General features: G+C 37.3%; 2 protein-coding genes across 3 annotated transcripts; one reads left to right on the top strand and one right to left on the bottom strand.

Annotated features, from left to right (window-relative positions):
* The first annotated feature begins 1,776 nt into the window (after positions 1 to 1,776).
* LOC114546201 (low affinity immunoglobulin gamma Fc region receptor II-b-like) lies at positions 1,777 to 5,069 on the top strand. The gene is made up of 6 exons (XM_028564888.1): positions 1,777 to 1,802; positions 1,903 to 1,947; positions 2,284 to 2,544; positions 3,523 to 3,768; positions 4,496 to 4,621; positions 4,993 to 5,069. The coding sequence occupies exons 2-6, from the start codon at positions 1,905 to 1,907 to the stop codon at positions 5,067 to 5,069; spliced, it is 753 nt and encodes a 250-aa protein (XP_028420689.1). The 5' UTR covers positions 1,777 to 1,802; positions 1,903 to 1,904.
* Positions 5,070 to 10,358: 5,289 nt separating this feature from the next.
* On the bottom strand, positions 10,359 to 14,304 carry LOC114546080 (low affinity immunoglobulin gamma Fc region receptor II-like). 2 transcript variants are annotated; one of them, XM_028564744.1, is made up of 6 exons: positions 14,233 to 14,304; positions 13,172 to 13,231; positions 12,615 to 12,878; positions 12,288 to 12,536; positions 11,251 to 11,496; positions 10,359 to 11,163 (listed from the first exon to the last, which is right to left on the bottom strand). In XM_028564744.1, exons 1-6 carry the CDS (start codon positions 14,261 to 14,263, stop codon positions 11,015 to 11,017), a joined length of 999 nt encoding a protein of 332 aa, XP_028420545.1. In that variant the 5' UTR covers positions 14,264 to 14,304; the 3' UTR covers positions 10,359 to 11,014. The 2 variants fall into 2 exon arrangements, with proteins under 2 accessions (XP_028420545.1, XP_028420546.1); XM_028564745.1 differs by having other exon boundaries at positions 12,288 to 12,419.
* Positions 14,305 to 16,547: the final 2,243 nt, after the last annotated feature.

Here is a 16,547-nt window from a genome sequence, read left to right as displayed (position 1 = left end):
TGGTATATATTACAACCCAGGAGCAATAAGGACTTCTTTGTTGTTTGTCTAGCAATTCAGGAAAATGGGTGTTCATGAGATAGCTGTTAGATCTGCTATCTTACTGCAGGGGGCAGGAAAAGATTTAAAAGACAGGTCAATTTTGTTATGCTGGAGATTTGTGTCTGCAAATTGCAACATTCAATGGTCATTACATTATCTGTAGCAACACTGTGGTCAATGTGCATGCTGCAAGGGATGCGTCACAAACAGACACATGGAAATAGTCAGCTGGTCGGTATTTTTCTGCAGCAGTGAAGAAAATTAGTAACTTAACAGTATATTTGCTCAAGTGGTGTGTTAATACATTGTGTATTATTGATTCATTCAGTTAGTGTTTTCAATCTGCACAACATTAAAATAAAAAATAAACACTCCCTGTGTTTTTGTCATCAAAAATAGAAAATGACTGTAGTTTTATTTTAATTTTGTTATTTTGCTTTGTACTGCCTTTTTCAATTTTACATACATTACACCTGTATAGCGGTTGTGTACTCTTTGTGCGTTGTCTATCAATAAAACATGTACTCTTTTTATCTTGGGCTCCAACCAGCCGTTTATTACCTGATGAGTAGTCTTTATCTATCTCCGGTGGATTTCTGAGGACTATGGTTAACTGCTCCTCAGATCTCTGCAGGGTAAATCCAGACAGCTAGCTAGACTATCTGTCCAATCTGAGTTTTCTGTTTCACGACTAAAACAACTTTTAAACGTAAATACGTTCCACCAGAACAAGTTCCTTCCAAGCCTATTTTGCAGCGGCAACATGGCTTTTCTCCGGTGCTTAGCTCCGCCCAAGACGATTGTTTAAAGAAATGCCAATAAACCAGAGCATGTTTTCCTCCCATCCCTGAATGCTGTGTGGAGTAGTTGTGTGCGATACTGCAATATTTGGTATAGATCCGATACCAAGTAAATACAGGGCCAGTACTGATACTTTTTAATAATTAAGGTGCATCATGAAATTGCTAAATCTGAATGAATTTTTATGACCTTAAGTGTTTTTGTGATTTTACCTTTGGATTATTAATTACTTACCATATGCTTGAATACATCTGTTGTATCACTGTATCTTTTTTGCAGACCCTCCTCCAGCGTGATTTGGAGGAGGGTCTGGCAAAGCGAGACTACCTGATGAGTAACACAGCATAACAGTAGTTCTCCACAGTTCAGCCAGTCTCACACGTAATACCAAAACAAATTTACTCAAAAGAAGGCGATTCAAATAAATACATAACGGAACTAATGTAAAGGCAGCTTACCATGGAGATGCCACATGCAGACTGTTTATAAGTTGGTGCACTGCTCAAGTCTGCAGGGGCGCAGAAAAAAAAGTGTCAACCAGTAGGGCTGGTTGACACTTTTTTAATTGGGTGACTAAATGTAAATGCACTGTATTTATACTGTATTTTCTACGACTACTCAATGCGTCAAAGTAGATGAACCATTCACCATTAACACACATATACTGTGGCCGAGGCTGCTATACAAGGTGTCATCAGATAAAGATTCACACACATTTGTGCTCCGATGCACAGCATCTGGAGCAATTCAGTGTTCAGTGTCTTACTCAAGACTGTCAGACTTTGCTGTATGTTCCAGCCACATTGACTCTAGCTTCAGCTTTTGCATCAATATCAGAAATAAACTGCACAGGAAGAGGAAGTTGTCGTCTACATACTTGAGTTGTGTTTTAGTCTGATGACTCAGACTCAGTCAGCAGCAAGACAACATGGAGGTTACAGCTCTCTGCTTCAGACTGTGTGAGTGCATACTCTCAGCTTTTCTTCTTTTATTCTAATTTTTACATCCTATATATCAAACCATCTGTCTGATATTCAACTTTGCTCCCTAACAATCTAGTAATGCTTGGATTCATTCTGCTGAACAGTTTTACACAGAAAAGTGGTGAGTGACAAAGAAAACCCTTAAGATACTCTGTTTTGTTTAATTTAGTTTGTTTTTTGCATCATTTTCTCTATCTAAAGGAATTTCTAATCTGTCTGGCGATATGGTATAATTGAAATTCCTACAGTTTGGTTAGTATTGTATTTTGTGAAAGGTTTAGGATTATTAATGTTGTGAGCAAATACCTGAATGTATCTTGTAAAAAGTTCTAGTTTTACCTAAGTCAAAAGGTGTAGACACCTACTGTATAATGATTTTGCTTCATGTCATATGACATCATATTATTGAGTTCTGAATGTTTCTTTTTGGACATTACAAAATGTTTCTTGGTTTCAGATGCAGCTTTTCTTCGTATCACTCCAAACAGACTGCAGCTCTTTCAATTTGACTCTGTTTCTTTTGACTGTGGGGGGTCTGATGGCTCAACTAAATTAAGAGGGATCAGGAACACTGAGGAATTTGTTCCAGAATGTGATATAAAGACCCCAACAGGATCAACCTGCACCATTGATAGAGTCTATCCAGCAGACAGTGGAGAATACTGGTGTGAGACTGAAGGAGGAGATACAAGCAACACGGTCAACATCTCTGTCACTGGTACGTTTATTGTATTTCTAAAGTCACTACATACCTATTTGAACTTGTAGTTGTCTGAGTTTTCTCATGTAAATTCAGTATGACACTTAATCTGAAAACAGTTAATAACTTCATTTATATAGCACCTATAAAAACAAAGTTTACAAAGTGCTTTGACAGACAAGCAAGGCAAAGGAGGTCAGTAAAAATAACAGACAGCTAAACAGTGGGGCCGGAAAAACCCAAAACAAGTAATGAGAAGACAAAATAAACGTATAGTCAGTATCCATAGAATAGAGAAGAAAAACACTAAAAGATACGGATCAAAACGGAACAATACATTGAGACAATAAAAAGGGGAGTAAAAAGAGACATCACATGAAAGCAAGTCTAAAAAAAATTTGATTAAAAAGAGTCCATTCATTTCATTTCATTGTTGTTAGATCAACATGGTGAAGATTATCAGGTTTAGAGTCACTGAACTTTTTTTCATTCAATGTATTTATATATATGTAAGTACATTCTGAATTGTGAAAAATGCAAAGGTAAATATAAAAATATACTGGGTCAAGGACTCATCCACAGTTTCTAAAGTCTGTCTATGGTGAAATCTAAAATGTCTATAAACATAACTAAATTATTGCTAATCTATGGTGTGTGTGTGTGTGTGTGTGTGTGTGTGTGTGTGTGTGTGTGTGTGTGTGTGTGTGTGTGTGTGTGTGTGTGTGTGTGTGTGTGTGTGTGTGTGTGTGTGTGTGTGTGTGTGTGTGTGTGAGACCCTTTGTCTGGGACCTGTAATTGTCAATTAAAGGTATTATATTAAAATAACACATTTCATCATCTTTTTATAGCCAGATTTTGTACTTATACACTTCAGAAGGTTGAGCTATCTGTCACACTTAGATTATTGCTTTCTTGATTTTATTGTCTATTGTAAGTAACTCCAGTTGTGAGTTTTGTACATAAAGCATGTGTCATGTGTTCATTTTTACTGTTCAGCTGGTTCTGTGATCCTGGAGAGTCCTGTCCTTCCTGTGATGGAAGGAGAAACTGTGACTCTGCGCTGCAGAAACAAGACATCATCCACCAACCTTCCAGCTGATTTCTATAAAGATGGCCGCCTCATGAAGAGCAGATCAGGAGAAGAGATGACCATTAAGAATGTTTCCAAGTCTGATGAAGGACTCTACAAGTGCAGCATCTCTGGAGCTGGAGAATCACCAGAGAGCTGGCTGGCTGTCAGAGGTGGAACAAACAGCGTTGCTGCAACAAACAGCGTTACTGTAACAAACAGCGTTACTGGAACAAACAGCGTTACAAAACAACGTAAAGATAAAATGTTGCAATATCACATGTATGGGCAGGACAGGTGCAGATTACAAATGGTGATGCCACCTTTACTTATGAAATCTCCAGTTGTTTGATGCTTATGACAAGTGCCAGTTTTGCTAAAATTGTAATCATTGGCTTGTTAAAAAATGACTCTACTCCTTATGTAGAGAAATCTGAGCATGTGCCTTAGTGTTTAGAAGGGATCCAAGTAAACCCACATACTGTCCATCACTTGAACACACTTTAACATTATGTTTTGGTCCTCAAACCTTCATTAAACAAAATGTATGAAGACACACCACCCTAATAGCATTAGATATGCTTTTAACCCTCAGAAGTCTAAGGGCTTTTTCTCAATTTTTAAATATCTTCTTAAATTCGCCTTTCAAGAGTTTTTGAATACAAACTGATACATATTTTACATCACAATTGGTTTAATAGTTAATTTACTAATTTAATAGTGAGTTTACCAAAGTTTTAGGTTCACAAAATAGTGTAACATATTAATTAATTAGACTGTTGCATATATTTCATATTTACAACTTTTTGTTAATTGTTTAAACATTTAAATAGGTTTTTCAAGTGTCTTGTGTTTAAAAAATTGCATTTAATTTAATTTTAATTTTCTAATATGTTGCAGCAAAAAACGCCTCTGATGACTTTGACCCCCCTCGTGCCCTCATCCTGCTGTGGATCACTGTCACTGTTTTCATGGTGGCGTTGGTGCTGCTGGTGGTGGGATTCCTTCATATTAGGAGACGCAAAGGTACAGAAAAGTAACTACCTCAACATTAGCTGTATGCCAAAGATCCACTTTAACAAGAAAGTAACTGTGTGAATCAATTCCAAGAACTGAACATAACTTTATGTTGCCTTCAACAAGCTCAACCTATCAACTACTTTTGCTTTTCTATAAAACAGCTTCCTCAAAGACAGCATCACACTCAGGTGAGGTGTTGTAGATATTACATGTTTTTCTACTTTTATTTTTTAAGACCGTAGAACTAAGACTAAATATCATCATAAAATCTGAATGCATAAAAAGGATCTCTGGTTACTATATTCATGCAAAACATGTTTACCTGTCTACCTGCCAACCTTCTGCTTCTTTGCATGAAAAAATCATTGATTTTTTAGATTTTTCTACCAACATTTCCATGTTCAACATGTTTCAGTCTGTGGAGAGGACACTGAAGACGATCCAGACGGTGTGACGTATGCAGTCGTCGTCAAAAAAAACGAACGGGACAAAGGTTTACTTACTTAATAAGTTTTTTCTTTAATTTAACGTGATGTGAGTAACACAACAAGACTGTAATGAATAACTTATGCCTTCATTATTGGTGAGTTATATAAGCACACATACAATTCCTACTTTGAAAGATAAAGTGTTAGTTTAACATCTGACAAAGTCACTGTTCACATGTTGAAGCTGTCAGTTGAGGTGCTGGTTAAGACGTGTTGCACAGCAGGACTGAGATGTGAATTATGTTGACATCCTCTCAGCGTGTCACATACACTGTGTTTGGTTTTAGACTCTGTAGACGCTGCTGATAATGTGAACGTCTGCCTTGAGTCAAACCACAGCAGCAAACCACAGAGTGAAAGAGGTGAGAGGCCTTTTGACCCCCTTAAGTCTGTCAATATGAGTATTTATAACATGTTCTTTTAGGTTTATCAGACTGACTCTTACTTGCTGATGTTTCTCCCTTCAGAAGAAGATGAGTTCTCTTTACAAGTAGTTTACTCTGCTGTGACCATACGTGAAACTCCACAAGCTCTCCAGCGAGGTTTGTATTTCAGTTATTTGTCCCCAGCAAAGTAGGCTATCACCACTAATGATGTACATTTACAATTAATTTCAAATATTTGTTGTGACTGTAAAAAAATCACAGAAGATTTCAAAACTTTGGATATTGTACTGAGACAAATAAATATTTTAGGAACATTAACACAAAGTAAGATCACATTTACCGGAATACTTTTTCATTGTATTTAGAAAAAGTAAAACGAAAAGCACAAGTTAATGACACCTACACTTTACGGCATAATTGGCTGTGGAGGCTTTAACATTTAGTCCACCTCATTATACAAAAGTTATTTTAGATATATTAGTATTTTTTAAGCTATCCAGTTATGGGATTTAAAATGTTCAGATGAAAGTACAGGACAGTCTTCAATACAAAAAAAGGATTACCTTGGAGAACTGTGAATATGGATAACTTTAGATATTTCTTAAAAAAACTAGATTATCAATTGGATCCAAATTTGTGAGTTTGTGTATAAAATCGTCCATAAGATTAAAAGCTTCCCTTAATCTTTTCCTAAAATATTTTCCGAATAAATTCAGAGTTTCATTCTAACTACACTAGAAAACAAGGTGCATGTGCATTTCTTTTGGGGCATTCAATAGGCCGGGCAGGGAGTTGGAACGACTAGAACATCCGATTCATTTTCAAAATAAAAACCTTGTGAAGATTCCTGATCAATATCACATCACTACACTATTTCAACAACACAAATCTTTCTGGATGTCGTTCATAAACGGACTTAATGGAAGAATCCATTTAACTATGTAGACTACTTACTTTTATGGTATAGTAGAAGCACCAATACCCAGGAAAAATAAGCAAAAAACAACGAAATCTGCGAGTCGGGCAGTTAAGACGCTCTCCTTCTGAGACACTCCCGGTGTGGTATGATGCATGGTGGACAATGGAACAAAAGCACACGTGTGCCTGGTTGAATTCTAGGATCATAATTATTCTAGGGCCCTTGTAAATTCTCTGTAAAGTATGTAGGACCCATACTGTGGAACAACATTAATCAGCGCCCCAGTCAGTCCCTACCAGTGTTTAAAAGGTAATAAAAAAAAAAGTTTTTTCGAGAATTGGCATTTCGGTAAGGTTTAGTCATAATTTTGATGGAGTAACTTGTTTATTTTAATTTCTTTTTCATTAAGATAAAAAAAAAAAAAAACGCAACACAAATGACAATGGAATGAATGATATTTCTTGTGTCTTAACATGAATCATAGATTGATGATATAGCTATGTACTTGTGCACTTTGTGAAGCTTTAAACCCAGAATAAAAGATGGCAGAGTTTGTACATTAGATTGTACATATACAGTAGTTAAGGGTAGTACTAGTTCACTATTTTACAACTTTATTTTTTACTATTTTCACAAATAGAGGAAGTTCAGCTGGATGATCTGGTCAGTCAGACAGTTTTACGTGACTCACAGTTAAAGTGTTTATTGTTATCATAATGTGACAGTTAAACCACATTGATCTCTCTGCTGTGTTCCCATGACTGGAGACGCTGTTAATTTAACTGCTGCTGTTTTTAAAACAGTCACCGTGGTCAACCACCAACATGATGCTGTTGCAGCAGTTTAACCTTAGAAATGATATCTGTCTGTATTTCTATATAGATTGTCTTTTTTCCCTAGAGTGGTCCTAACAGCGCTACACCCCGAGGTGGAGCTTGTCTTAATACTTTCTAAATAAGATGAACATAAATGTGAAGTGACTAAGACAATACAAAAAAATGATGTCCATCCATCCATCCATCTTCGTCCGCTTATCCGGTGTCGGGTCGCGGGGGGAGCAGCTCCAGCAGGGGACCCCAAACTTCCCTTTCCCGAGCAACATTAACCAGCTCCGACTGGGGGATCCCGAGTCGTTCCCAGGCCAGGTTGGAGATATAATCCCTCCACCTAGTCCTGGGTCTTCCCCGAGGCCTCCTCCCAGCTGGACGTGCCTGGAACACCTCCCTAGGGAGGCGCCCAGGGGGCATCCTTACCAGATGCCCGAACCACCTCAACTGGCTCCTTTCGACGCAAAGGAGCAGCGGCTCTACTCCGAGCTCCTCACGGATGACTGAGCTTCTCACCCTATCTCTAAGGGAGACGCCAGCCACCCTCCTGAGGAAACCCATTTCGGCCGCTTGTACCCTGGACTCTATTTTACTCCATTGTTTGAAAAGTTTGTCTTGCAAATATATTCAAGCGTTGCCAAAATGTAGGTACATCAGTTAGACTTACCTATAGTCACATTCAAAAACATCTGTTTCCAACAAATACAGCTGTTCAAAATAAAATAATAATACTAACATGACTGCAGTCTTTTTTTGTATTGTTACGGCAGTCCCCACCCCCCACCCCACCCCTTGCAGTCTCATTAACACTTCCCTTTTTCCATGGAGGAATGATCTTACTCATTTTTTTTTTTTTTTTTTTAAATATAGTTTTTATTGGTACAAGTTTAAAGTCTGTACAGTTTTTCAATTATTTTTTTTTCTCCCCACTTTCCCATCGATTCACCCCATGAGTAGGCTACACAAAAAATGATAAAATAAAAACTAACAAAAGACAAGACAAAAAGTAAGCACAAACTTATATGGTAAGAATATCAATACTAAACAGATGAAAAATCAATAAATAAATGTCAAAATAAAGAACAAAAATAAGAGCAAGAATAAAGCAATGATCTAGGTCAGACTCAGGATATATCTCACGGTTGTTGTACACACACATACACGCGCACACACATACAGCATTACTGGACTTTGTCAATGAGCCAACTTATTCAAGGGGACAACAGATTCTTACACTGTAGGAAATAAAAGGCTGCCACTTTTTTAGAAATCCCTCACTAACCCCACTGAGAGCAAACCTGATCTTCTCTAGGTTTAGAAACAAGATTGTGTCTTTCAGCCAGGTGGATAAAGGATATTACTCATGTTTAAAGTAATATATAAAAATATGTATTGGTATAGTTATTTTCAACTTGCAGGTTTACAGTTTTGATTTGATTGTTCCAGTACAAAACATCTACTTACTGTACATTTCAATTGCAAGATTGCAAACAAAGCACAAAGAAGAAAAAGCAGGGATCATCTGCCAAGTTTAATGTAGAAAAGTATTTTGTTTGCATAAGTTTGATATCTTATAATTAAATGTACAACATTTGCTGGATTAGAATATAAAAGTAATGTATATTAAGCTTTGAACACAAAGTACGCACCCAGTATCAGTCATTAACAGCAGAGATCAAAGTCTGCTTCTTATTGCCTGATAATATAATATAATATATGTTTCTGAGACGAGGTGACCGGCTGCAGCTAGAAACATGTACAGTATGTTCGCATTTCCGAATAATTTCATAGTCATTATAATGTACTATAGTTTCAAATTAAAGTTTAAGTTGAAATAAAACATTAGCTATACAGTCTTTCTGCACTAATGTCTTTATTTATTTATTTTTTTGCCTTTAATTGCATGAACATATTTTTATTGCACCACAGGCATTGTTTCATGTTTAAAACATAAATGAGACGAATTGGTATGCATCTGCATGTCACACACTTTGTAAACTTTGAGCTAGATTATTGAGCCACAAAAATCTATAACTGGAACTAAAACAGTGGAAGCTTGTATGTATGTTATGGAAGGGCACAACAGATACTAATGTGCTAAACAAGTATTAGCATATGAACGTCTCTAATAAAACGGGTGGAATATCCTTTGTTTTTTGGTCTTTAACACAGTATAGAAGGGACACGTTACATTTTGAAAGGTAGAACTAATTTATATATTATATTTCAACCTATAGAACTAAAAAAAGGCAGTACCTAAAACACCTCTACATATTTGAAATATACTGTAGGCCCACTTTTAGTTGGCTAGGACTGGAAGGCTTTTTTAAACACAATGAAGTGGTACTGTAAGAGATGATGGTCAGAAACTAGTGTAAATATTTGAATATGCAAAATGTTTTTTTCACAAATACCACCACTTCAAAATGCATTATTATTGTATTTAATCTACTCTAGTACAGTACCCACTGAAAAAATGCCTGTTTGAATGGTTTATGGTATTGTTACTTGCAGCTGCCTCGAAAACTCGTCCGAAAAACTTCACACTCAACACAGCGCTTCTGTGGGTCATGAGCAACACACCTACTATGACATAGCTGGGTCATAAACTCAAGTTGCAGCTACTCGCGGTCAGAAACAGCAGTGAAATACAAGGAATAAAAACACCAACAGCAAATTTTACCCATTAGACAAGGTAGTCAACTGTCTAACCCCAACTAAAAGGGACTAAACAGCCCCCCTGCTACCGAGGGCGCTGTTCACTTGTGTATTGTTTTTTTAATTTGAAATTTTTCATTCGCCCACTTGTGTGTCTTTCAAGTGAACAGTGGCCATTCACCTACTTGGTCTTTGGCTGACCGGCCCACAGAGAGGAGGGTTAGGGTTAGGATTAGATTTGATTAAAACACACCCGAGGAACGAACAAGCGTTTCCTGGGTGAAAGTATTTTGTTTAGGTCATGAAGTGAACTCCGCTCTCCAGTTTGAAAGCGTTGTGTTTTGTGTTCACACCACATTGTGCTATTTCATTCTGAGCTTATTTTCCATTGAATATTGAAGTTTAATGACCTGCTGTTTACCCCAGAATCCATTACTCTTGTTTTCAGATGAAGAAATTATATACAAAAATATATAAACACAATCGGTTTTAATGTTACATTATTTTGTAACTCTCTCTTCTCTCATCCTCCCTCAATCTCCCTCCTGCTGAACCAACAACTAAACAAAAAGGCAGGTGATGCAGTAACACAGCCGATGGTTTAACAGGAGCAAATGTGAATATTTAGACTGACTCAATTCTGTCCTTATACTTCCCATTATACAAGACACAGTTTACTCTTTACACTGCTGTTTGTTGTTTCTACAGAGGCTCCTGAACGCCTCTTCTACAGATCTACAGGTTCTCATGTGGTTTGTGTCTGAGGAGCTAAAATTATCAGCAGCATCTGTAGAGTCTAAAATAAAACACAGACCAACACATACTGAGAAAACACACAGCCCGTCTTTTAAAAATACTCCGTGCATCAGAACCTCTGTGGTTTGTAACCTTTTCTGTGTGAGAAAGTCTCTGCACATATGAACATGTAAACAAGAGAGTCTGACACCTTCAACCCAACTGAAACAAAGGTCAAAATAAAAACAGATGAAAATTAAATGTAAAAGAAATCTTGGTAATGCAAAGTGCATCTTTGGTGGATTTCCTAGACTCAGAGGATGGGATGTTCTCGGCTCCATCCCGTTGATGTCCAAACTACCTCTACCATTACACATGAGTATCAGTTATTTATGTTTGACTCTGAGTTTCCCAGAGTGCAGCAGTCCCACCAGCAGCAGCAGCAGAGCCACCATCACTATGGTGAACACAGTCCTTAAGATGAGGAGGACATAAATGAAGTGATCCGAGCAGAGACAGGTCTCTCTGTGAGGTGCTGCAAACACAAGAGAACATGATAATCGTCACACTGCAGGCATGCTAATTTAGATATTTTAGTTTTAAAAACAATGCAAAGTTTTACCTCTGACAGCCAGCCAGCTCTCTGGTGATTCTCCAGCTCCAGAGATTCTGCACTTGTAGAGTCCTTCATCAGACTTGGAAACAATCTGGATGGTCATCTCTCCTGTAGAGCTGCTCCTGATGATAAGACCATCTTTATAGAAACCAGCTGGGAGGTCAGAGGGAGCTTCCTTCGTTCGACAGCGCAGAGTCACAGCTTCTCTCTCAGTCACAGGAAGAGCAGGACTCTCCATGATCACATCAGCACCTAACCAACAGCATACAAACACTTCATGTTAGATACTAGATACTAGCACGTATTTAGTGGTTTATAGTTTTTTTTTATATCTGCTTACCCTGATCAGGGTTGCCTATGCCATCATGCATTGAATGCACCAGTCTACAAAATGACTAACAATAGCCCATTGAATCATTGAACAATGTAGCAGTTTGTTCATGTGTGCAGTTAACCGAATGATATGTCTGAAATGCTAAGAGTTATATACATTTCTTTTTTACATTTACCAAAGACAGCCAGTTGATATTTGTTTGATGCTTGAGGACAAAAACATAATTTTAAAGTGTGTTCAAGTGATGAGTGTGTGGGTTTATTTAGATCCCTTATAAACTCTAAGGTACATGCTCAGATTGCCCTACTTAAGGAGTAGATTGCTCATTGGCAGGAGTCATTTTTTTACCAGCCAATGACATTAACATCATTAGCAAATATAAATCCCCACAGGTGATAGTCACAGCTTCTCTCTCAGTCACAGGAAAAGCAGGAATCTCCATGATCACATCAGCACCTAACCAACAGCATACAAACATTTCATGTTAGATACTAGCATGTATTTAGTGGTTTATTTTTTGTTGTCTTGTTGATGTGCTTACCCTGTTCAGGGTTGCCTATGCCATCATGCATTGAATGCACCAGTCTACCACATGGCTAACAATACCCCAATGAATCATCAAGCAATGTAGCAGTTTGTTCATGTGTGCAGTTAACTGAATATGTCTGAAAGGCTGAGAGTTATATATATATTTCTTTTTTACATTTACCTCTGACAGCCAGCCGACTCTCTGGTGATTCTCCAGCTCCAGGGATGTTGCACTTGTAGCGGCCGTCATGAGACTTGAAAACACTTTCAATGGTCAGGTTTCCTGTAGGACTGCTCCCGATGAGGCGGCCATCTTTATAGAAATTGGTGATGAGACTGGAGAAGGAAGTCAACTTGGTTCTACAGCTCAGAGTCACATTGTCTCCCTCCATCACAGGAAGAGCAGGACTCTCCAGAATCACAGAACCAGCTGAACAGCATTACAGAATGTTTAGAAGCAGAATAAATGCTAAACTTTACTGATGATATCTACACACAATCAACCTACCGGTGACAGTGACGTTGACAGTGTTGCTTCTCTTTCCTCCTCCAGCTTCACACCAGTATTCTCCACTGTCTGATTGAAAGGCAAAGTCAATGGTGCAGGTCACTGTTGATGTTATTATGTCATTTGAACATTTTGGAATGAATTCCTTGATGGTTCTCACTCTGCACCCAGCTGAGACATTAAACCCCTCACAGGTGAAGTGGACAGACTCGTATTCAAAGAGCTGCAGTCTGGTTGGAACGATACGAAAAGCTGCGTCTGAAACTGAAAAATGGAAAACACAATTAAGGAAAAACTTGGTTCCCAGACAGATACAAGGTGCATTCTATAAAAAGAGGGAAATCAAAAAACAATTGAAGAATCTACGGCTAAAGAAGACTTTGTCTATTCTATAGATGTATTATAAGAACTGGATACAGAATTAAAGGCGGAGCCCCGTTTATTTCTATCAGAGTTACTCAGTAGCGCATGAAGCCATCATGGAGCCAAAAATTACCCAGATGATCGGCAGGGTTAGGGTTTAGGGTTAGGGTTGGAAACAGGTAACTGCTACTTACCAGTTGTCTGAGGATAACCATGCTGAATATGGGCAACCAGCAACACCAACACATTCATCACTAGAGACACAAAAGAGGAGAGATATGTGAAAAGAATTAATATTCAATCACTAAGTCATATAAAATTGCTATCTTGTTAAAATTTATTTGCAGCTGCACAACACTTTAAATGCTAAATATAACTAGTGGAAATATTTTAGAATACGTATGGATTTAATCAAAATGCCTTAAATTATTCACATTGGCATATAGCTTCCATAAAGGACATCTCGCTCAAAAATATAGACAATTGACAACCTGCTGTTGAACTACAGATGTTATTGATGGGGTGGAGCTGATTTTGGTATTCGGCAGAGCACAAATAAGGGTTTAATAAATAATATTTATTTTGTACAAATACTTTTTTTGGGTTGAAAAGAAAATATAACTCATAACTGTGCCTTTATTAGGAACATTAGGAAACTGCAAAACATATTACATTGCACCACTATTTTGTTTTGATTGGAGTTTTTGACCTTAACTTGCTGAGGTAGTTTAATATGTTATGTGTCTTTACTTGCAATAAGTTTGTTTGAGCAGGAAGAGATTAGCCTAGGTAAGCTCTGTAGTTAGTTTCATACACTTTGTGCTCACTGCTCAGTCAGCCTGTGTAACACGGATATCACATTGAAGAAATAGAGCGTTATTTATAGCTATACTAGCGACGTTGCTGTGCCACATTTACACATAAACCAATATAATTCATTATAGTTCATTAATATTCTATTCTTTTTTTATTGAAGAACACTTATACTAACAAAAGATATTCTAAAATAATAATTGTAATAAAAACAAAACCAAGATTGTTACACCTATTTCCACACTTATTTCAATACAAATATAGATAATGTTGGTGCCTCAACAAATACAGATCAAATATAAATACTAGGCTCTGTTTTATTAAACCTTTTTCAACATTTATCTCTAAAATGTTTAAGTTGCTATCCTTTTTATTTCTATTTAGTGTTCTGTTACTTGTAGAGCAACAAGAAATGGGGAAAACAGACAAATGTAGTACTCACACAGTGGGATGCAGAAAGTTGTAACCTCCATGGTGTCTTACTGCTGACTGTCTGAGAAGCATATTGACTGTGTGATGTAGGTGAGAACTTCCTCTTCCTGTGTCGAGTACTTCTGGTGCTCATTAGGATGCAAACTTCTCTGATTGCAACTTGTTCAATATGAATATTTTCTGATGGCTGATACAAAGCTAAGTACAGCATAATGCAGTTGAGAACTTCCTCTTCCTGTGCACACGATTTTTGATGTTAAGCAGACTTTGGCTCTTGTTTTAAAAACCCTTCGCAGAGGCAGATGTACTCTAGAACAATACATGATCTAAGATTTTCGCAAAAGGGGCATAACTACTAACTTGTAGTGCGCATAATACTTCAGTTTCCTTTGAGTTCAGTAGCACCCTGCAGCTAAATCAAATGGAGACATTTAACCAGCCAAGCAGTGGAAAGTAGGCTATTTAAAATCCCAATCGAAGGCCTCCAGATGCATCAAAGTTTTGTAAGTTAGCTTCTAAGATGGACTGATTTCCCAAAAAATAAATTTGTGCCCTGGGAATAATTTGACCGATGATATAGTCACTTAAACGTGAATTCATTCTCATGAACAGGTTTGTATGAAATCATACAAAAAGTTAGGCAGAACAATTTGTATGATAACCTACAAAATGATGGGTCATGTGAAGACCGTTCACATGACAGTTAAGTTTAGCGGCATTTACAGTTAAACTAAGCCGACAAAAGGTGTCTGTGAGCCTGGTACAGAGTATCGTCAGTACATTTATTTTACAAAGAGTGATTACAGCACATATTCTTTCAATCCAATTCATTCAGAATTGAATTTTATTCAAAAAAGGAGTTCTGATTGGATGGTTCACACCAAAGTAAAGAGGGAGGACCTAGGTTTCTTCCTGTTTGAACTTTTGCTGAGCTCCATTTATCTGAGATAGATGTGTGAAAATAAATAAGAAGTCCTTTGCTGCCCCCTGCAGACATTATATCGGTCTCTCAGGTTGCCAAAACTACACAGCAACTGCCGCCATTGTTCCTGTTTTATTGAATTCAGATGTGTTTGCTGCTGTAGTATTTTATACAGTAATTATGGTTATAAGTTACCTGGCAACTGGATCAAAGTTCAGCCTTTTATTTATATGTAACATATTAACTAGGAGACACTGAATGCAAGTTTGAAATCAGCTAAAGGCTACAGCACAGAGGCAGTATGGTTATGTAATTATGCAGTAATTATTTCTGGAGAATATTCAACTGCTGCTGCCAGTTTACTGAGAAACTGACACTGATCAGACTCCAAAGAAGAGTAACTTCTTTTTTTTTGGGCAGTTTAGGCCTTTAGTTCCACAGGACAGATGAAGACATGAAAGAGGAGATAGAAGGGGAATAACATGAAGCAAAGGGCTGAACCCGGGGCCACTGCATCAAGGAGTAAACCTCTATATACAGTATGTGTGCCTGCTCTACCAACTGAGCTAACCCAGCCACAAGAGTAACTTTGAGTTGACTTGAATCAGTTTAATCAACAATAGTTCCATCTTGCATTTCACATGACAATGATCTTTCTCTGTTCATACATTCACATGTTAGGGTGTATAAAAGTATAGAATTTTACTTTTTGTGCACTTTTTATTAATAAGAATTCACAAGTCTTTATTGAATGTTTTCTGTATTTCGATTTGCTGTTAAAACTATATGATGTATTTTTATTTGCTGTTTCTACAGTCTATGTATGTGCATGGATCCACTCATTATTAGGACTCCCTTTAAAACATTTAAAGTGTCTGCTTGGTTTGAGTTGTACTCAAAAACGCTGCCGTTTTCCTTGAAAACAATTATTGAATAAAGTTTTATCGTCTGATTTTACTGTAAATCAAGACTCCTGTTGCTGAGTTAAAAAAAAAAAAAAAAAAGCTCTGACTGCACTCTTTCATTACCAGTTTTTTTAGGGTAACGATTCTTTCCGATTAACCCTTCAGTGAATCCTCAACTGTGCTGTATGTCCTTTATGAAATGAACCCAAAGATCACAGTCCGTCCAGCTATAAATGTTTACACCAATAATTCCATCAAAGTTCAATGATTATGTAATAAATAATGCCCGACGAGCAGGGGCAGAGCCAGACATTGTAAACATTTGTGCTAAGCCCATACCTAGGGTGGGCCTGGGGGTAGGCCTCATTTACAGCACTATTTTTGATGCCATTTGATAATAGAATATCTAAAAATCTGTTTTTCCCCCAACTGTTAATTTCTGAAGTTCTTGTTTCATTTTTTTTTTCATTGTAGAATAATCTGTCCATTATATTCTTG

This window comes from Perca flavescens, chromosome 19 (genome assembly GCF_004354835.1).
Source record: "Perca flavescens isolate YP-PL-M2 chromosome 19, PFLA_1.0, whole genome shotgun sequence".
Taxonomy (NCBI): Eukaryota; Metazoa; Chordata; class Actinopteri; order Perciformes; family Percidae; genus Perca; species Perca flavescens.
The sequence above is the reverse complement of the archived record's forward strand: the minus strand, read 5'-3'. Positions and strand labels throughout refer to the sequence as shown.